This window comes from Suncus etruscus, chromosome 17 (assembly GCF_024139225.1).
Source record: "Suncus etruscus isolate mSunEtr1 chromosome 17, mSunEtr1.pri.cur, whole genome shotgun sequence".
NCBI classification, from domain to species: domain Eukaryota; kingdom Metazoa; phylum Chordata; class Mammalia; order Eulipotyphla; family Soricidae; genus Suncus; species Suncus etruscus.
In genome coordinates this window covers 15,130,280-15,152,684 of record NC_064864.1, presented here as the reverse complement: position 1 = coordinate 15,152,684, position 22,405 = coordinate 15,130,280, and the positions used below count along the sequence as shown (strand labels likewise).

General features: G+C 34.1%; 1 protein-coding gene across 1 annotated transcript in view; it reads left to right on the top strand.

Annotated features, from left to right (window-relative positions):
• Positions 1-22,405, top strand: part of PRKG1 (protein kinase cGMP-dependent 1) — a 1,196,983-nt gene that overhangs the window by 1,046,187 nt on the left and 128,391 nt on the right. The window contains exon 8 of the mRNA XM_049764671.1: positions 7,663-7,728. Within this exon, the coding sequence (XP_049620628.1) occupies positions 7,663-7,728 (66 nt within the window). The remainder of the gene's footprint in view (positions 1-7,662; positions 7,729-22,405) is intronic.

Here is a 22,405-nt window from a genome sequence, read left to right as displayed (position 1 = left end):
CCTGAGCATGAAATGGGTGTGGCCCGAAAAACCAAAATAAAGAAAAAATACTCGAACAGAGCAAGAGTAATGACTGTAGAAGGATATAGAATATGGAAACAGACATAATTAATCTTGAGATTTAGTTTGGATCACAAAGAAAACACAACAGAAGAGATATCAGTTTAATAATGTCTATCATTGCTTTTACTTGTATCATGTATGTGGTGAAGCTGTATGAAGTTGCCAATGACTCACCAGATCAAATCTGAGAAAAAATACTTATATCTATATTTATGGTCACTGAATCATTCATATTTTATGTCAAATAAAAAATGTCACTATCAACTTAGCAAAAATAATTCAGTCAATAGAAAAACTTTTAATATAAAATGTATAAATTTTGTAAATTTATAAAATTTATTTTTTATTATAGTTTAGGAAACATGATTAAAATGGTGTTAAAATATTGGCTTTTGAGTGTTATGGTTACTTCACCTCACCACCATTACAATACTCAAGTAATCCATCAATGTCCTTATATTATTTTTACCCGTTTCTTCTTTTCTCTTCCCCAATTTCATTTTTTCTTTGATATGATGAGACATTTTTTTCAATCACTTTTGTTTAAAAGATTTTCTTTAAAATATTAACTATGTACCCTTGTATGGTCATAGATGCAGGAGGATTTGAATTTTCTTAACAAATTAATTCCATGAATAAAAGCATGTATGTATATATGTTACCAGGAAGAATAAATTTTTGAGTATTCTTAAGGGAAATAATCATTTATTTAAATTAAAGTCCTTTTTTAATTAAAATATTTATGTAATTAGTTTACTATATTATGGAAAGTGATTTGTTAATAATCTCAGGTAGAATCCAGAGGGAGATGTGCTTCTCTGACAAGGGATCAGAGAAAAGTCTCCTTCCATGTAGACAACATTTATCGCAGGATGTAACCCTGGAGCCCCTGTGCATCATTTGGTTTGAACCTAGAGGCCCTGAATACTTTAGGGTTTGCCTTTACTGTCCCCATCACTACAGGCAGGAGCAGTACTACAATCTTAGGCACTAGCATTGACTCACCACTTTGTAAGCATACTTTTTCAGATTGGTCTCCCAGACTCATGAATACCACTTGAGAGTTTTATACCACCACTACATTTCCTAAAATAAATCCCTGTTGGTGTTGAGTAGACCTATAAATTTGATAATATATTGGTTTCTGTACACTTGTTTTTCCATTATTCTTTTACATTAGAATATTTCAAAGGTTAGACTATTTTCTGTTTATATATAATCTCCAGAGTCCATATAGGATACTGTAATTATTTATCTTAACAGGGAGAGGTCATTTCTTTCTAAAATGATTTACCTACAGTCAGTTCCATTATGGCATAAAAACTGTTTTCCTCTCATTGAGGTTGATCTTTGAAACTAAAATTTTACTATTTCATTTAATATGACAAAATAAAAGGGATTTACTCAATTTTCTCCTTTCTTTTTAGAAGTTCTGAGTTTAGCCAAAGTGTATTATTGTAGCTTTGACTCTCTCTCTATCTTGTTCATTGACTTTATAATTGAATTACGATTTGTTTTATTTTATAATATTTTCCTATCTTAGGCTTATTTTATATGGTGTAGTTCCTTTCTATAAAATATCTGAATTTTGGCTATAACAAGTCATTTTAGGTCATAATTTCTGATATTCTTCAAGATGTTGTCTCTTTTCTGAATTCCCTGATTCAAAATAACCCTGTCTATTTCCAACAGGATTCTGTGTGACCAGCATTTTCAATATAAATGTGATAGATAAACTGTGTAGAATATAATATTCCCCAGTAAATATTTATTAAAATTATTATTGTTTATTGAGTAATAATACAGTGGACAGGCAGCTTGCACTAAATGTAGCAAATACATCCAGGTTCAATCCTTGAGACCAAATATATACCCTGAATCCTTCCAATGTTGAACTTTGAGTAAGATCCAAGAGACCCCTGAGCATCACTTAGTGTGATGACCCAAATCAAAAGTAAATTTACTATATGTACTTTAATAGAGTGTTGTAGGTATAAGTCATCTTGGAATAACTTCATGTCCATATAGAAAATACTGAGAGAATTCTCTGACCATGTTTTCTAAAGAATACCTACTGTTCTGAGTCTAAATTTTCAAAGAGTACCGATAATTTTTCCACAGTCTCCAGTTTTTATTCATAATTAATTCAAAGTGTGATTTCATTTTAACTTGCTCTTTGATGCTTGTCCTATTCTATGAATTTTGCATAGCCTACTTGCTCTACAGTAAGATTGCTTTTGATTTTGAGATAAAAAGATCTTTTGGGGGGCCCTGTGTGAAGCCACCTTAACAGGGGACTCTAAATTGTTCTACTTGACTAAGGATTAAGGGATTTGACCCTTGGGTTGTTGTAAGCTCAAAGCAATTGGAGTAGTGTCGGTTACCATGAAGGCTGGCACGGAGGTAACGTTGGGACTGTGTTGAAAGGTCACATTGCTGCAGAACTGGAAAGGGAGGGCTCCTACTTGGAAAGCTACTTTGCATGAACTATGCTCTTATTTGGCTTCATGTACACAGCATTTGTTCCCCCTGAGACAGGAAACTAATGTAGTCTTCTTCAGCAGCCACAGAACATAAGCGAACTGCATCAGAGTGAGAAGACACCATGTATAAACCCTAGCTATGGATTATTCAGATTCTGACAGTGACTCTACCTGGGGATATAGTGATGATGAAGATTCCAGTGATGAAGCTCAAAGAATATCAGAGTCAGTGCCCTGAAAACTGTGTTTGCGAATATTTTTTTTTAAATATTTTTACGCTCAATACTTTTCTTGAGTGGAATTTCTAACTCCTCAAGAAATGCTTACAAAGACAGTCAACTACTAAACTGCTTAGCTTTCACTGTAATGGCTGATTAATCAGTTGCAAAATGATTATTTCTGTTAATTTGCCAAAGAATAGCTATCTCTATAGTTGTGGATGTGAATTGTAATGCTGCAAATCTAATACACAGATAGAAATCGGGATAAATACTTTTTTTTTTTGCTATGGGGGTGGTACTTGTGCCATACTTGGCAGAGTTTGGGGGTTACTCTCAGCTGTGCTCAGAGTGGTGATACAGGAAGTACAGTGGGAACCAGGTACTGATGGGGATCAACAAAGGCCCCCCCACATGTAGCTATTTGTGCTGTCTTTCTGGCCTGAGATAATTACATTTCAAAACAGTGTGTGTTATTATACTTGGATGCTATGTAGATGTGTGTGTATATATAAAAATATATATGTGGTTATATACATATACAATAATTTATGGTTTACATAGACATACATTTACATATTCCTTCTAAGCAAACCTAGTATGTTCAACACAGACAGATTTGTTTGAAAATTTTTAAGGAGACTGAACTGAACATTAGAATTGTAATTCTATCATTTGCATGTTTCTTTTCCACTTTTTTCAAATCTCATACATTTTTTTTTCAAATTTTTGTTCAAATCTTTTTTTTTTCATTTTTCTTCAAATCTCACAAAATGACAAAATAAATTGATCCATTCAAAAAGTAAAAAGAAGAGCAGATGTACTATTTATAATAAGAATTTACACTTGATTCCTCTTCCTTTTTGTCTTGTCTAAACCAGCATTACATAAAACCAAAGAAATTTTGGAAAAAGTTCAATGAAAACCACTATCATAAGAGCTATGTATGGGAGTAATATATTTAATAAAAACCTGGGTCTACTAGGACCCTGAATTTATGACTGTAATATATTATTACAAGTGTCAGGTGATGCTTTTATCATGGACCTTGGAGCTAAAGAGGAAATAAGCATATAGAGAAAGCCACATTGTTGTCAGCATGTACATTTTTTCTCATGAAAAATGGCAACCATTTTTCCTAAAATAAGATTGGTACATGTTATTACCAGCTCAAATGATATTTTATCTCACACTGGAGCAGATTCAACACAGGAATCGATAGGTATAATGGCATTAAAGTACCTTGATCACTAGAGACTCTGTAATAATATAATGGCAGCACACATTTGTCATTGAATGAACTTGCCTTTGATAAATTTCCCATTGCTTTATTAGTAGTAGGACTAGGGCTTCACCAGGTCTAAGAATTATAAAAATTTTAAAATCAAAATGAGTTAAATTTGTGTTTAGATACCCATAAGCATACTAATACTTTGTAAAAACAATTAAATATATATTTTATGAGATAAACATTTTGACTACTAGTTGTTCAATGATTATTTTGTATTAAAACAAATTTAGGGGCCGGTGAGGTGGCGCTAGAAGTAAGGTGTCTGCCTTGCAAGAGCTAGTCAAGGAAGGCCCGTGGTTCGATCCCCCGGCGTCCCATATGGTCCCCCAAGCCAGCGGCAATTTCTGAGCGCTTAGCCAGGAGTAACCCCTGAGCATCAAACGGGTGTGGCCCGAAAAACCAAAAAAGACCAAAAAACAAAAAACAAATTTAGAATGATTGTCATACCAAAGTCTTAAAGTGGAATAAAATAGCAGCATATTATGTTGGAAAAAAAAAAACAAAAACCTGATTTTTTAGAGTCAGTCGAATTTGTGTTCAAAATTTAGGGCCGCAACTAAATAGATTGAGATTTAGTGTGCTACTTCATCTATATTTTTATGTGCAAATTTAAATAAAATGTGCACACCCTCTGTTATATGTAGTAATTGAGATTTTAGAGATTTATAAATGTAGATGATAACTTCTGATTATATATTAGATTTTCATAAAAGATAAATATTATAACATGTTATTGAATATGCTATTTTCTCCATACTTTGTTTGCTCTTTGCCACTTGACTAGATTCAAAGCCTAACTCTAGTCTATAACTTGGGAATCATCATTTTTAAAATAAAATGTTTTCAATTTCAATGGATTATGCCACTCTTTCTGATCTTTGATTTTTATCTGTTTATATTTTAAAATAATTGTTTTGTGTTTGTTGTATGGAAATTCAATCTATGTATTTTTATTTATTACTTTTTGTTTTGGGGCATATCCAGCAATCTTCAGTGTTTATTCTTGGTTTTTAACTCAGGGATCACACATGGCGGGGCTCAGGGGACCATATGAAATGCTGTTCTCCTAGCCCTGGAAATTTAATTTTCTTTTTATGTAAAAAAAACTTTTATTTTAAAAGTTTATAAAAGTTAGAACAGATAGTATATAGTTCATATCTTGCAAAGTTGCAGTGAAAGAATAAAAAACACCTTACATAGAAATGTGTTCATAATAAAGTGTTATTTTTTGTGTATATATTTTGAAAAATAAGTTGTCAGCAAGAAAGTATATATTAAGGAAAGTTAAACTTGATTCTATGGTTTCTGATAAGCTATCCAATATAGGATATGTGGTTTTACACTTTTGGTAATTTGTAATTACCTAGGCTGCTACGAGCTGTTTCCTAATATCATTAGTTATAAAAGTTAGAAAGACCTGATGAGAATTATTCATGTTTTCTACTTGTGTCCATAAAAGAAATTCATACATACAATGTGATACTTTTGAAAATATACTGTCTTTGTCCTATGGAGCAGAATGAAAATGTGCACTTTTGTGGGGTGTGGGGCAAGGAATGCCACACTTGGCAATGCTCAGTGATTCTTTCTGGTTTTGCACACAATAATCACTGCTAGTGAGTTTGAGGGACTGTATAGGATGCTGGATATGAAAGCTGGGCAGGCCCCTTGAAAGACCAACACCTTATGCTGCTATCCCACTTAATTTGTTCTTGAGTAGGAATGTTTCAGCATACCAGATAGCACCCCACAAAGATATGATGAGAATTAATATAGATAAGCAGAAAACTATTTTCTACTATAAAAAATCTAGCCTCTTATGATCTCATTTATTACCCTCTAGTAAAGATATATTCATCCCATGGTTTTTGCAGATGAAGAAAATTGAGTATCTCTCAAAGTGATCATTTATATTGTATGGAATAAAAATAATGCAACTCCAAAGTATGAACTCTTCTGAATTCAAGAATGAAGTACAGTGGGTAGAATTCTTGCACAAGGCCATATGGGTTCAATCCACTTCATCTGATATGGTTCCCTGAACCAACCAGACTGATACCTGAACACAGGTGTAAGCCCTGAGCCCTAAGCCTAAGCCTAAGCCTAACCCTAACCATTAGGCATAGTCTAAAATCAAAACAATGCAAAGAAAAAATTTTGAACCTTTGTATTCTACCTACAAACTCAAAATTATGGTGACAGCACCATTCTGAGATCACAATTACCAAGAAACTCCTGTTTTAGTAATTAGTCTGTTATTTTGGGTGAAATTGAGATAACACTGGTCATAAAGTCTTCCATTATTGTGATTTGATGGGAGATACATGAAATAACTAACCAAGTAACTACACAAATATATCATAAATTACAAAATATAGTAGATGTGGGATGAAAATGAACTTGGGGTGGTGAGGGAAGGAAACCCTAATCTAGTTAATTCATCATGGTTTTAGAGTATAACTTTGTTTCAGATCTAAAGAACAAGCAGAGATAAAATAAACATAGCTGGAGAGGAGCTTCCTAATTACTTTAAAAACTCGTTAGTGGGAGATGATGTTTCCAGGGGTTCTGTGTAAATGAAAGATGGAGTATGTGTGAAGCCAAATGTGTGTTGGAGCTGTAATAAAATTTAAGTCAGATAACTTAATATGGTGACTAGATTAAAATTATATAGTAATCAAATTTTCACTGAGAACAGTGACAACTGGGAAACAGAAATGGAAAAGGATTGCCTCTTACAGAAGAAACTGAAACTATAAGGCCTAACAATACTTTAAAAAATTTCAATGTGACCATAAACTATTTTGCTAACACAACATTAACATTTTTAGTCAGCTCAAAGTAAGATGTGATCACAATTTTTCCAAATTGACCTCTGACCACTGGATAGGGGCTATCAGACAGATTTTTTAAAGCTTAAGAGGTTAATGCCTTTTCCATAAAAATTAAATACTTCTAGAGAAAATAAAAATATATCTTTCAGAATAACTTATATTTGTCTTATGCTCTTGAATCATAATATTTGGTGTATCTGAATTTAAAGTCAATTACAGTAAGGTCTAAATAGAAAATAAATTCATGTTTTCAACTTTAAAATAATTTACACATAAAAGGTTAATAATTCAGAGTTCACAGGATTCTCATCAGGTTCTCATCAATATTAAAGTTGAAGGGACCCAAGGTCTAACTCAGGGGTAGAGAACTTGTCTTGCCTGTATAAGGCCCTGGATTTGAGCCCAAGTATTTTGGGGCTAAAAGAACTGAAACTTTGTTTATTACTATATCGTTATACAATTAAGTACACAAATATCAGTGAAAATGATGAAATAATTTTTGTTCCATTTGTTTTGAGTAAAGAAAGTGTTTTTTTTTGTAAACTATAACCATCATATAAAAAACTTAGGATTTACACTTCAGTGATTAATAACCAAAGTAAAGAAGGCTCCTCATATTGAAGACATTTAAACAGAACCGAAAACACTAGAAATGGGTAAATCAGAAGCATATGCATAATTGGACATGATCCTGAATTAATCGAAAGGAAAACTCCTTTTTGATATTAAAGGTTATTTTATATCAATTTTCTTTCTTTTTTTTTTTTTAATAGGGAAGATGTGAGGACAGCAAATGTAATTGCTGCGGAAGCTGTAACCTGCTTAGTGATCGATCGAGAGTAAGTCTATTGCTTTTTTTTTATGTATCTTGCACACACTTTTTAATGTCAGACACAAGACTTTGGAATTAGACATGATTTATGGAACTATTAATATTTGTTTTATATTTTTATCATAAACTTAGTCATACCACTATTACACTTGAAAGTTGCTATCTCTGCTATTCTAACTTGTCATCTTCAACAAGTAGTTATCTCTGAAGAGCATGTTAAACTCAGTTTACTAATTTTAAATTGGGGATAATAATGAAAATATAAGAAGAACAGCCTGTCCAAAATTATTTTTCCCCTTCAACCAATGTCTATGTAAACTTTTCTGGAGGAAAGTAGGATGATGATGAAGAAGAAAATGATGTAGTCCTTTAGCAAGTTTTAGCTATATCTTCTGTTTTTCTATTCCTAGATTTCTATAATAGAAGTAGCTAATGAAGATACATATTCATTCTGGATATAGGTGTATATTTTAGGTTCTTTAAAAAGTTCTCACAATGTTTGTCTCTATTCTTCCTCTCTATTTAGACTGTTAATCTTATTGTCTAAGAATTTATGAACTAAAAAAGTTAATAAATGCAGAGGAACCCTCTGGCATCGGCTCACCAGATTTTGCTTATTTGCAATATTTTTGGGGTTTGTGTATCAGAAAAACAGTATTTGATCGAAAGAGAAGACTAAAGTATCCATTTTAGTGGAACCATTAGAAATGGAATAGGCAGTGTCTAGTAATGTGGAATGAAAGTAAGAGAGTGGAAATGATCAGTCCAGACAGATTGAGTTGGATGTTTGAATTTAAGCTTTATTAATAAATCTACTTTAGGTGTCTCCTCCCTATTGTGCATCTAGAATCTGAGTGATGATATAATTACAGAATGAATTTATGTTAAGGATTAACTCTGATCTATTTTTACTAGGTTCCTAGAAAAAGCCAATACATACCCATTCTTTCATTCTACTAATATGTAACATGTAATTCAACTAATATGTGATACGTAATTGTAATGTAATTCAACTATCATAAAAATGCACTGGTAAGTGATTTTTGGAGTTATAGTCTATAGAAGATGTTTCCTATACAAAAATAATGTATATATGGAAGTCTGAAAAAAAAAAGAAAATAAAACTTCTGAAGAAATTCAGGAAAACCTTTATGAAACAATTGATATTACTAGGTATAATTAAAAGTGTGGGTCCATAGTCTGAATTGAGTTAAAATATGAATAATACTTCTAATAGGACTAGGAGATATTCACAAATAGATAATAAATACAATTGAACTGATTACTTAAGAATAATGGATGTTGGTATGAAGTTACTTCCTCACAATTTTATGAAGAAAATTAGTTTCCATAATATACTATGTAAACTAATATGAAAACGACATATATACAGTAAGTTAAAGCAACAAGGTCCAAGATGGAATATCTAGTTAGGAGTCAAAATTCAAATGAAATAATATCAGATTGCTCATTTTCCTGAGATCTATATAAGAATGAAACACTAAAATGAGAGTGTTCGACGTTTGATTCAGTATGAAGGGGAAAATTAAACATGCAGTCAGAATTGAGAAGATGTAAGAAAACAGCTGGATGGCACAGCTGTATTACTATAAAATACAATAAATTTGACTTAAAAGTTGGACACTTGGGAATAAATGGAAAATACAGGTAAAAAATACAGGACAGGGTCTTTAGTTAGAGATAACTCAAACTAAGTTCAAAAATAGTTGCAAAGAATTAAAGTTCTGAGACTGGATAAAACTTCATTAAATAATAGAGAAGCTAATGTAATTTTTGAAAATGCTTATGTTTGAGAGGCAGGTTTATAGTGGGGAAGGTAATGAGTCTCTAAAATTAAGAGATTAGTGACAGTGTGATAATGATCGACAATGTCAATGAGTTAGAGAAGTAGAATGCCTGTCTTGAATACATGCAGGAGGGGGAGGAAGGAGATTTGGGACATTGGTGATGGGAATGTTACACTGGTGAAGGGAAGTGTTCTTTTTATGACTGAAACCCAACTACATCATGTTTGTAATCAAGGTGCATGAACAATCCAATTTAATCAGGTCTTATAGAAATGAATTTTTAAAATAGTATCTTATTTTATAGAATTGAAATAAAAGGAAGAAAAAACTCAATAAAATAAAAAAATGTAAAATAAAGAGATTAGCCATCAAAGAAGTAGAAGAAATCTTGGTAACCAAGAGAAAAGACAGCAGTGTTAATTAAGAGGGAGAATTTTAGATGCATATGGGTGTTTATAGAGAAAAATAGTACTAGTAGCCTGGGAAAAAATGTTTAGTGGAAATGGATTTCTAAGAATATACCAGGGCTGAGGAAGTTGTAACTTACACAGACCTCTTTCTGCTGACACTAGCTGCAACAGTGTGAATACATTATACAAGTGTTGCTTCCACTTATTATTAGACAAATTATTTAATTTATAAATCTCTATTTGAAAATGATATTATGAAAGCTATCATTTTAATCACAGATCAAATACTGTATCAATAAACAAGTGCATGCATGGCCTGCCAAGTATAATAAATTTTCCATAAACAGGCCTGTGCAATTCTTGGAAAAGTCAGAGGAATCTATTGAATATTTCAGTGTTTTTTTCATGAACATAAAATTCTCTCTAAATATACAAATTTATAGATGCATAATTCTTATAGAAGGAAGAGGAATATCTTGGCTATTTCAATTTTTCTTTAATCGCATAAACTTATCTCCATATATAGTTGAAGGTATTACATATATGTATATGCATATGTGTGTCTTCTGTATATATATATATACAGACAGATGTGTCTGTCTGTATATATATATACAGACACACACACATATAAAAGAGGTGAGTGGACACTTTGAAAAAGGTCTAACTTGAAAAATGGAAAAGTTTCTAGGATTTGAGTATATTTCTATACATTTTAAGAGAGAACTTGCATTGTCCACCAAATGTCAAATTCACAGCTTAAAGAAAGAAAGAAAAAAAAAAACCCTGTAACTAAGGAGCCTGTCAAAAATCTGTTACTGGTACCTAATTTATGGCCAATTAGTCAGCACTGTGACTTCATTCCTGGCAAACAGATGGCAGAAATTAGATTTGTCAACAAAAGGAGCTTCTTCCACAAATTTACAAGTGAAATACCATGTTATATAAGCCAGTGATTATGCTTTAACATTCCGAGGGAAAGCAAAAGAACATTATTGTAACTAATCATGCATGTCACAGCATCTAAAAAAATACTCATTGATAAATTAGAAGATGATAACAGATGCATAGTTTTATCCCAAAGCTTACCTTAGGGATTTTTTTCTTATAAGCTGATTATTTTCTTAATAACTATCAGCAATGCTTTCAAAGTTATTGAAAATTGATTTAAAAGATACCAGTACAACAGAACACCTTTCTTTAAATTTTCAATTTTTATAAAACACTTGGTAGCTTTAGTTCCTCTTATTTTTGAAAATAAATAAGATTCATTTTCATTATTTAGTTATTTAATTATTATTCGCCTATTTCTTCATTAGCATAATAAATTGCTAGAATTGTTTTCTAAAAGACTGAGGGCACTATTAAAGACAGTAAAGTAGCCATCAGTAAGTATTAAAAGAAGTGAATATTCCCCTTAGGAAATGAAAATAGGTTAGAACCCTACCTCTACTCTGGTTAACATGTAAACTCTAACATGTAGCCATGAATACTATGAACCTGAAATATTACAGAGCTACTCCTGACTCGCTAATGGATGTTGCTGCTTCCAATGATTGAAGACCATGAAATGCCAAGTATCCAATTTGGGCTTCCTGCACACATCTGCACTACAGCCCATTGGGCTTCTCTCTGGTACCTGGAATAGAAACACGTTTATCCTGGGTGGTAAATAACAGTGGTCCAAGCTATTTGTGTGTCCCTCTCCACACTTCTGCTCTCTTAGCCAGCTGTTTCCCCAGCCCCAGGACACACTCAATCTCTTTTTGAACCACCAAGTGAAAAGTGACATCTGGCAAATTGCAGAACTAATGCCCATTTGGATTGGTTGAATATGCTTTATATGCTTTATCACAGTGAAGCTTGTGGACACACCAGAGCTACGTCTGGTGGTACTGGGTAGACTGAGGGATGTGCTGCAGCGATAAAATTCAGGGTTAGGCATGTGGTAAAACCACCCGAGCTAGTGCCCAGATTCTTGTTATTTTGATGATCTCTTCTGGTGATGTTACACAAAACAGCATTTTATCACCATCTCTTGTTTTACCAAAAAACATTATATAAAATGAATTAAGGAGAAAAATCATACCCCGAGCACTTCTGGGTATGACAATGGTGGCACCCACGTGCTTTTAGGGCAGTGTGTCCTGGTGGTCTCTGGAACTGCAGGACCCAAATAGCACTGGATTTTCAGGCTCTGTAATTTCAGCCTGGTTTGCTATGTTATGCTGGAAGTATTCTCTGGATACATGTTGCACTGTTTGGGAATCCTTCAAACAACAAAGCCCTTTGTGGATAAGATGCTAAAAAACCCCCCAAAGAAACAAACCAACCCAAAACACAAAGATTAAAACTCTCTCTATTTTAGGTGATTCCTAAATGAGAGTTTTCTAAATCATTTCAGGTGATGCATAAAGCCCTTTGTGGGATCCCATATAGGTGAAATGATTTAAAAATCATATTTGACTATTACTACTTCTGTCAGTCACACTCTCTGATATTTAATCTTATTCTAGAGCCAATTGTGCAACAGAAACACCTTCAGGGCAGAGAAGACCAAAATCTAGTCTCAAAGAAGTACAATGTTACTGGGACATAGAAATGATGAGATTAGGAGGAAGTGTAAAATATCAGATTATAAAATGTTGCAAATAGCGTTCTAAGAAATTTAGGTATCCCATAGATAAGAAACGCTTGTATGGCTGTTACTTGAAATGTCAGCCTCCTAGCTAGAGTTTTAATTTGGAAAAAAAAATTGTTCATACTTGAATTTTAAGAGAACTACTATATGCTAGCCAAAGGCTAATGATTAGGAAAGAATTCACAAACTAACACCAGCTCTAAGATCTATAAAAGCAAAAATAATGTACCAAACACATTTCCAAGAGAGTGGAAATATAGGAAAAGTCACTAGCATTTGCAAACTAAAAATTTTAGTTGCAGACCCAAACGGCAATCTAGAAGCTAAAGCTATTCATTCCTTGAGATTTTTCCATTTTGCTGTTGAAAATTGTGAACATCACTCTTACCTAATACCATAAGGGAAAAATACAAACAGTAGCATGAATGACAGACATGAGCTATAGTTTGCTATAATATTACCTCCAGTGGTATTGGGGAATTGAGTACAATTCCCAGAGGTCCTTCTTTGTTCTTCCCCCAAGTAGTGCCCAATCTGGCTTTCAAATAGCAAATACAATGGATACTGATTTGAAGAGAACCTTTACCTTCTTAATGTCAATTTTTTTTTTGTTTGTTTCTTTTTGGGCCACCCACAGGCAGTGCTCAAAGTTTATTCCTAACTCTGAACTGAGGACTCTCTCCTGGTGGGCTCAGGGATACTGGGCACTGAACCTAGGTTGGCCATATGCAAGGGAAAGCACCCTTCCCACTGTGCTATTGTTCTAGCCTTCCTTTTTTTTTTTTTTTTTTTTTTTTGGTTTTTGGGCCACACCCAGCGGTGCTGTCTGCTCAGAAATAGCTCTTGGCAGGCATGGGGGACCATATGGGACACCGGGATTCGAACCAACCACTTTTGGTCCTGGACCGGCTGCTTGCAAGGCAAACGCCTCTGTGCTATCTCTCCAGGCCCTGTTCTAGACTTCCTAAAGTCAATTTTGTACTTCTCATTTCTGAACCCCTTTCCACCATCTCCTTTATCCTCTTTTATTGCTTTTTCCACAAGCAATGTCCTTTCCTGGTATAGTAATGTTTAGAAACATACACCTACTTCTTTGTTTTTGATATCTTCACTTTTAATTTCCACTCTTGAATTCTCTAGGATTTTTGTTTTGCATTAATTTGGGTAATAGCTAATTAGAGATTAAGATGTTGCTCTGCAGTAGTGTTTTGCATTTTTATGACAAACTTCTGAATACTAAAATAATCATGAAAATCCAAACCATTTTTCACTGCTATCGGGACTACGGGGAAGGTCAGTAGAAAGAAGGATTTTAAGACAAAGGATCTTTCAGGCAGGCATTATTCAAACTTACTCAACTTTCTTGTGATCAGCTTCAAGAAAACCTTTATAATCAGTAGTTTTTCATCCAACTAGGTCACTGTACTTTTGTCTTTATGTAGCCTGTTACTCATATATACTGTATCTACACAAGAGAGCTTATGGGCGCTCTACAGGCCATTTTGCTTATCGTTCCATTGCTTAACTGACATTGTGATAAATTGAAAGTATTTTACAGCCTTCAGCTTTTCCTACAGAGTAGGTGGATTTTTATTTTAGTTCATTTTCCAAAATAAAATCTGAGGTGAGGTGATGTGGGGATGTTGGTAGTATAATCACAAGAAAACAAATGTATCTCGCTAGAATTGTGTCAGCTGTGATGATATGGGCCTGTAATTTTTGATGAAGCTCTTATTGATTGGTGTGCTTTGCCAAAATGAAAAAAAAATGTTAAGCTGATATAGAAAATTTAGAAGTTTAGAAGTAAAAGAAATAGCATATTTTGGTTTGGTGCAATGATAGGGTGAATTATGGCCACCCATTAACAAATACAAGCTGAATGAAAAATAATCATGTTTTATATTGAAAAGGGTATCTAGCCACATCAATTTTAATGTTTAAAAATCATAGAAAATAACTTATTCTAATGCCTTAAAATGGAGACCTTTCTGCTACTTCATATAGAAATTTTATGTAATGTGACTAAATTAATAGTTTATTAAGGGGACCAGCAAGAGAGCATAATTATATGGCAGTTTCTGACTGCATGGGATCCATCCATGTTCAATTTCCATAACTTCATATGTTCAATTTCCACAACTTCATATGTTCCTCTGGCCATAGCCACAATGATCGCTGAGTACAGAGCCAAAAATTAGCCTATAGTGCTGCTGGATATGGCCCAACAAAACAAAAAATTCAAAACGAAAAACACACTAAAAGCTTGTTGAGAGGCCTTGGTAATTTGCTTCATTTACTCAATTAAAACTATTATTTTTTTTAAAAAAAGAATTGTGGGGAGTCTTGGCTCTCTACTCAGGTATGACACCTTACCCTGCAATCAGAGGCCACAGTTGGTTCTGAGAAATCACAGGTGGTATTGAGGTTAAGACTATTATAGTATATAGTATATATGTTGTTCTGTAACATGTATGGCAGACACCATGCCTCTGAACTATCTCTTCAGTCCCTAGCACTCAACTAGCATTTACTGTTTACCCACTAAATGCCAACCACAAGGTATCTTTTTGGTTTTGGTTTTGTTTTTTGGGTCACACCCAGTGGTGCTCAGGGGTTATTCCTGGCTCTGTGCTCAGAAACTGCTCCTGACAGGCTCGGGGACATATGGGATGCCTGGATTTGAACCACGAACACTCCTGGAATGGCTGCGTGAAAGGCAAATGCCCAAGTGCTGTGCTATTTCTCCAGCCCCCCTTTTTTTCTTTTAATGTTTAAAAGTAAGTGTAGAAATGTAATACTTATTTCTGTCAATATATTTTAATCTCAGTTTTTTGGTTCTAATTTGTCTAGTCACAAACTTACATCCTCACAGTTGTCTATTATAAGCATTGGCACTATTTGTCATAAATTATTTCTAATATTTTAAAAGTTTCTAAAATATTGATCAAAATTTATCACACATATTGGTTTAAAATATTTGTTAAAATTTTTAGATGGTGGGGCCGGAGCAATAGCGCAGTGGTAGGACATTTGCCTTGCACGCGGCTGAACTCAGTTCAGACAGACCTCGATCCCCGGCATCCCATATGGTCCCCCAAGCCAGGAGCAATTTCTGAGCACATAGCCAAGAGTAACCATAAGTGTCATGGGGTATGGCCCAAATACCAAAATAAATTTTTTTAAATGGTGGAAGATGTATTCACAAAATGAAAATTCATTTATTTAAGAAAAAGGACCTTATTTATTGCTTAAGCTGGCAAACTTTTAAAATAGAGAGGACCAGAAGGCTCGAGTGATAGTACTATAGGAAATATGCTTCTCTTACATGTAAACTACTTGGGATCAATTTCAAAATCCCCATAAAGTTCTCAGATTCTGCCAGGAGTGATTCTTGAGTGCAGAGCCAGTAGGAAACTGAGTACCACTAGGTGTGTTCCAAAACAAAATAAAATATAGGTCAAGAACCATCTATTTTCAGTCTTTATAAGCTTAAATATTTGTCAATAATAAAACTGCCATTAGCACAGGATTATAGTTTCCTAATGATATGGTAAAACATTTTTATTATACAGAAGAGGAAAGCAATCTATATCTTAGAATACACAAATTACATCATTGATAGCATAAGTAAGATGGATAAGATTATTCATCTTATTTTTCCAAATACATTTCTTTTAGTTGAGAATTTTAGACCTACATGAGATCTTGAAATGCACATTTAGCCACGGAATAAAGCAATTCACTCAGGTAATGTGAATTTTAGTGACACTACAGGATTAAACATAGGTCTCAAGACATCAGTTTCAATGCTTGATTTATTTTTCCATTTGACTCACATTGTGATTTAAATTCAAAGATAGAAAACTCATGAGAGCCAAACTCCAAATCAGACTAATTAAGTTTGATGACAGCAAGAAACTAGGGGAATGGATAGGCTTCTGAGAATCTGAGAAAGGGGACAGCCCATAAAGTGGTTCACTGCATTGGTGTTGTACTCAAGGATGGTGGCAAAGAATGATATTAAGAAATATTTAACATGCCAAAAATTAATTAAAAATTCAGCACTTGTAAAAACAGACTTGTATATTATCAACTCAATAACTCCATATGCTTCAGTATGTAGCACATATTGAATAATACAAAGTTATTGAATTATCTACTGTGTTTTAAGATGTGGGCTCAAAGTTGAGTCACAAAAATTTACATGAAAAGGAACAAACGATATTTCAAAAAAGTCTACCTAAATCAATAAATTGATGTTTGATGAATTGAAGCTAAATGAGCCCTGAAAATATTTTCACTGAATTAAGTATGAATTGATGGCATTACTTCTAAAATATACGATTAATGGGTAAAATTTTTCAGTTCCAAATAATACAACAAACATGCCAAACACACTACATTGATTCCATACTATTGGGGCAAATTTTTTGGAATCAATGAAGGAAAACAATTATTTTATCCCATTAATTTATTTGATCAAATGCAGATGAGCTATTTTCCTAGTCATGTCTTTCATAATAAAACATTTATAATAAATTGGAATCGCCTGCTTTATTGTTCCCTCTACCAGCATTGACATATCATGTCACACAGCCAACTCTTCTGCTTTAGGTACTTTGAATTTGAGGTAGAGAGCAATCATGTTTGATTCATAGCAGCTTTCCTTGGTTTGTATCAAATGTTAAGAGTTTAGAAGCACTCCCAAGTTTTGATAGGACAATGAATGAGTAATGATCTATCAATATGCTTCAAGTTAGAGAAGCATACTGCATCTAGAAGTTAACATTATTAATCTGAACAGGAAAAGTTTATTATATAGAACTCATAACAATAAAAATTTAAAAACTCATAACTATAATGAGGATTTGATGAGAATGAAATGGTAAGAGAATAGCTAGAAAGAATTGAAAAAATTTAGAGAGTTAGAAGTAGCAGATAAAAGGGACAGTTATAAGCCTTTATCCTAAGCGAACTCAGCCTTCCTTTTGTCCATTATTTAGTATTCCTTATCCAATATTTTCAATAACCACTATTCCCTACTTTGGCTAAAAACTAACTCGTTATGAATAATTATTTCTGAAATTTGGCATTATTGTCCTTAGGGACCAGATATTTGTCATGTCCCATTTATTATACATTTATCATCATCTAGCTTCTAGCTACATGATTTTAGGGATATTTTGAGCCCTGTTTTTTTTTTAATATAATTTTTATTTTGATCATAGTGGTTTACATATTGTTGACAATAATATTTTAGGTACATATTTACACAAAATCAGGGGGAATTCCCATCACCAAATTGTCCTCCCTACACCTCCGTTTTTGTCCTACCTCCCATTTCCTCTTCCCTCATCTCCAGGGTGGCTAGAATATTTGGTCCCCTCTGTATCTAATCTACTACTTAGTAGTCTTGCACCTGTTTGGTATTGATGCCTCCCTTATTTCCCCCTCTATCTGGAGGCAGGACTAGCTAGTTCACGTTGCGTGGTTTTGCCTGAAAAAGAGAAAATAAATAAACTGGGGTAAGAGTCTAATGCCCCGAAAATGGGCGGAATCCTTCTAGAGGCTCTCATCCTCGATTTGGGAGATGAAGGAGAAAAAGAATGTGAAACACTCCACCAGTACCAAAAGAAGTGTCAAATATCCAGTGAGGACTCCGGCTATATCATTAAGGACCACAAAAAACAAAGAACAAAACAAAACAAACAAAAAACAAACAAAAACAAACAAACAAAAAACACGCCATGGTCCTGTAATAAGAAACATGGCATAGCACATAACGAAAGAAAAGAAAGGAAGAGAAAAAAATAAGTATAATTGGGGACAACAATTTCAATAATCACACCCAAACAGAGAAATCGACCAAAATAGATAGGTAAATAAAAATAATAATAACAATAATAAATGAAGGTGAATTATATATATAAAATAACCAAGTTTTTGTGCTTTTTGTATTTTTGTTTTTTCCCTCCTGCCCTGGCACAGTAAATATTGGGGTCATTAGAAAAGGAATTCACTTGGCCTAAGAAATATGGGATTTCTCCGTCCTTGGAGTATACTGTCATGGGATCAATCCTAGACTTTGCTCAGGATCATTTACTCTCCCGGTGGCGTTTTTGTGGTGTGTGGAAGACTTCTGCTCTGTCCAGGGTGATACAATCAGAGCTCTGTGTTTAGAGGTCTCAGTATCTGCGCAGATCCTGAGGTGGGACTTCTGATGAAGTCAATCTTTGTGGTTCTAGAGGTTCTGTTACCTCAGTGTCATTTTAATCCATCTTCTGTGGTTGGTGATCTTGGTCTTTGCACTGAACCTAGGATGGCACCTAGGATAGCGTCTTTCTTTGTGCTTCCAGAAGCCCCATCCGTTACAATTGTCTCTGCCGGGCCTTTGGGACTGGGGATCATGATTATTGTGCAGGTCATAGTTCAAACCCTAAACTAGGGCTTTTTTATTGGTCCCAAGATGTATGCAGTCTGGTCGTGGTTCTAACAGCCAGTCAACTGTAAATCGCGATCTTGGTTGAGCCCTGTTTTATAGCCAAGTGTTTCTACATATTACAAAATGGGTCCTGAATGGGTGGAATTGTCTTTAGCTTGGAAGAAAGGAGTAGTAGCTTCTAGGATGGCAATGCCTGTAGGAACTGTGCCATCAATTTTATTTTTGGGGGGTGGGGCACACCTGATGACACTCAGAGGTTACTCCTGGCTATGCACTCAGAAATCACTCCTGTCTTAGGGTACCATATGGAACACCGGGGATCGAACCTAGGTTCGTCCTGAGTCAGTCGCGTGCAAGGCAAATGCCCTATCACTGTGTTAGAGCAATTTCTACTGTAGAGATTTAGGGAAAGCTCTTCATAGGGAGACGTGGAGCTCTCACAGAGACAGTTGGGGAAGTTACTAGATGTTTGGTATTATTGGCCTTCGGGTACTCTAGTAGTCATAGCCCTGACAAATTCTGAATCTACCAAGCCATTCTGAGATCAGGAAGTAAAACTCTTTGCTTTTGATGCACCTCGCCAGTGTCCTGTGCTGGCAAAGATTGAGTGCTGGTTGGCAGCGCCTTGCTCTTTGCCTTCACCAAAGTAGCAGCCATAATCTATTTTTACATAGTAGGATACATTTACAGCTGACATGCAATAAATTAATAATCACTAGATATGCTGAACCAAATCATCTTCTGGCATCCAGATCTTAAAAAGAACAGTTTGCAACTCCTTTGGAGGAAAGTATTCATCAAAATCAGTTTTTAAAAGATCAATCTAAGAAATTGTATAAATAGAAATAGTTAGAGAAAAAATAAGCAAAATGACATTTTTAATATTTGGAGAAAATTAGGAATAGTGGAGTGTGTTCTGCCATTAGCATCCCAGAAAACTTGCTGAACGAAGTCTTATATGAATCCTAACTTTGGGGATTTTATAAGTAAGAAAGAAGAAAATGGTTAGGATAATTTTTGTGGAGGCAAGGTCAACAATTTTGAAAAAGTCATTATATGGTATTAATTGGAATATATCAAGAATAGAGGCTTCATAGAACAAGAAATATAAAATCAATCAGGTCAGTGGAATCCTATTAGATAATAAATGTAAGAAGCATGGATTTTTAAAAAGTCTGCTGATACTGCAGACTAAACAGTATGGATTTTATCTCCGGGGAAATGAGAACCAGCAGAGGTTGATGCTACTTATCAAATTGCACTTGTTTTTGAAAGAAGGGGGTGAAAATGTAATCTTGATTGAATTCAGTGAGTTGGAGACTTTTGGTAGATTGTTGTGACAAGCCTTGAGACAAGTTTTTTTAAAGTCTAAACATCAGTGTCAAGTAGATTTGGGGGAATCATTAAATGTGGGAAGTAAGGAGGTGCTTCTAATTTAGGAAACAGTGGCATTCTCTTAACAGGTCAAGAGGAGACAAAGTAAATTGAGATGAAAAAAAAACAACTGATTCAGTTATGAATGATTAGTTCAAACTGATCATGTGATAATTAAGGAAACTCAGTGGAGAAGTCCCTTCACAATAAGAAAATAAAGTATGGGTGCCTTGTACACAACTTACCCAGGTTCAGTCCCTGGAATATATACAGTCTCCTGTATACCATCAGAGTCAGCAATAACTCAAGTACACCCAGAGTGTACTTGAGAACACCCACAAGCAAACAATTTTTTTTGGCTTTTGGGCTACACCCAATGGCGCTCAGGGGTTACTCCTAGATCTGTGCTCAGAAATCACTTCTGGAATGTTCTGGGGATCATACAGGATGCCAGAGATTAAACTCATGTCTGTCCTGGGTCGATCGCGTACAAGGCAAATGCCCTATAGCTGTTCTATCACTCTGGTCCCCAAACAAACAAACAAAAAAATTAAGAGTTTTTTTTTTCCTTCTGAATATGAAGCTATAAACAATCAATTTAAAGATATCATAATCGTAATTTGCATTTGGTTGATCACATTAGTGCTTGGTTTACACTGATTTTTTTCTACCAATGTTTTAAATATGTCTATATTTATGAGGTGTGCATTTTTTAAACATTGTCATACTTGACAATATTTATGTAAACTGTTATCATAACTAATAAGGAAAATAGAACTTTGCTCCTAAATCTGAAAAAAAAATCCATTTTATTTCCTAACAGGGGTCTTCAAACTACGGCCCGCGGGCCACATATTGTATTTATTACCATTTTGTTTCTTTACTTCTAAATAAGATATATGCAGTGTGCATAGAAATTTGTTCATAATTTTTGTTTTTTACTATAATCTGGCCCTCCAACAGTCTGAAGGACAGTGAACTGGCCCCCTGTTTAAAAAGTTTGAAGACCCCTGCAAGGTAGCAGTTAAAATTTTATATATTAGTGTTCTTTAGCAATTTTTTATTGGATATGTGGAGAAGTTTAGAATGCTTCTTGTGAGGGATGAATGAACAGGTGGGGGAAGTTGTCCATTTCTGAAAGAATCTTATCGACTTAAATATCAACAGTCCAGTCATTAATTTGAAAACTGATTCCATTTTACACACTTCTTTTCTTAGTAAACTTAAGTGGTTTTGCTTACTATATTACATGCACTTCCTGGAGATATAGTTATTACTGACCCAGTGAACCATAAAAAAATAAGACTTTCTATTTTCTTTTCAATATGTCTAGTTGTTGGGACTCACTATAAACTCATTGGATAGATGTATGAATCAGATTATGTAAGCTAGATACAATAAAACCAAGATCTCTTTTCAGACTAAGCTTATTAAAAAGAAGCTCTCAGATTATATTTGTTGGAAGTGTAATGTTGACATCATGCATTATCCAGATAATTGTACAATTTCATAATACTAAAATGGAAATTTTAGTAAAACCAGCAAAACCAAGTCAGTATTGATGCCCAAGTGATAACACAGTAGGTAGGACACTTACCTTGCCCACCTGGATTCAATCTCTGCCCCCCCATATGGTTCTCTGAAATATCCATATTGGGCACACAGTGAGAATAAGCCCTGAGCACTGCCTGATTGGTCCTAAAAAATACAAAAAGCAAGTTACTATTTGGTAGTGAATAAAAATTAGGTATTTCTAGATGAAGTAAGGATATTCTATATTTATCTAGACAAGAAATACAAATAGGTAAGAAAGAAATACAAAGCAGAACAAGAAAAACCTTTTCAACAAGTGGTGTTAGGAAAACTGGTCAGCTACATACAAAAAAAATGAACTGAATATCCATCTGATAAAAGATTAACAGCCAAGATATACAAGGTACTGGTAGAACTCAGAAAGAAAATAAACAATCTAAGCTCATTCAAAAGTGGAGGGAAAATGAGCAGATATT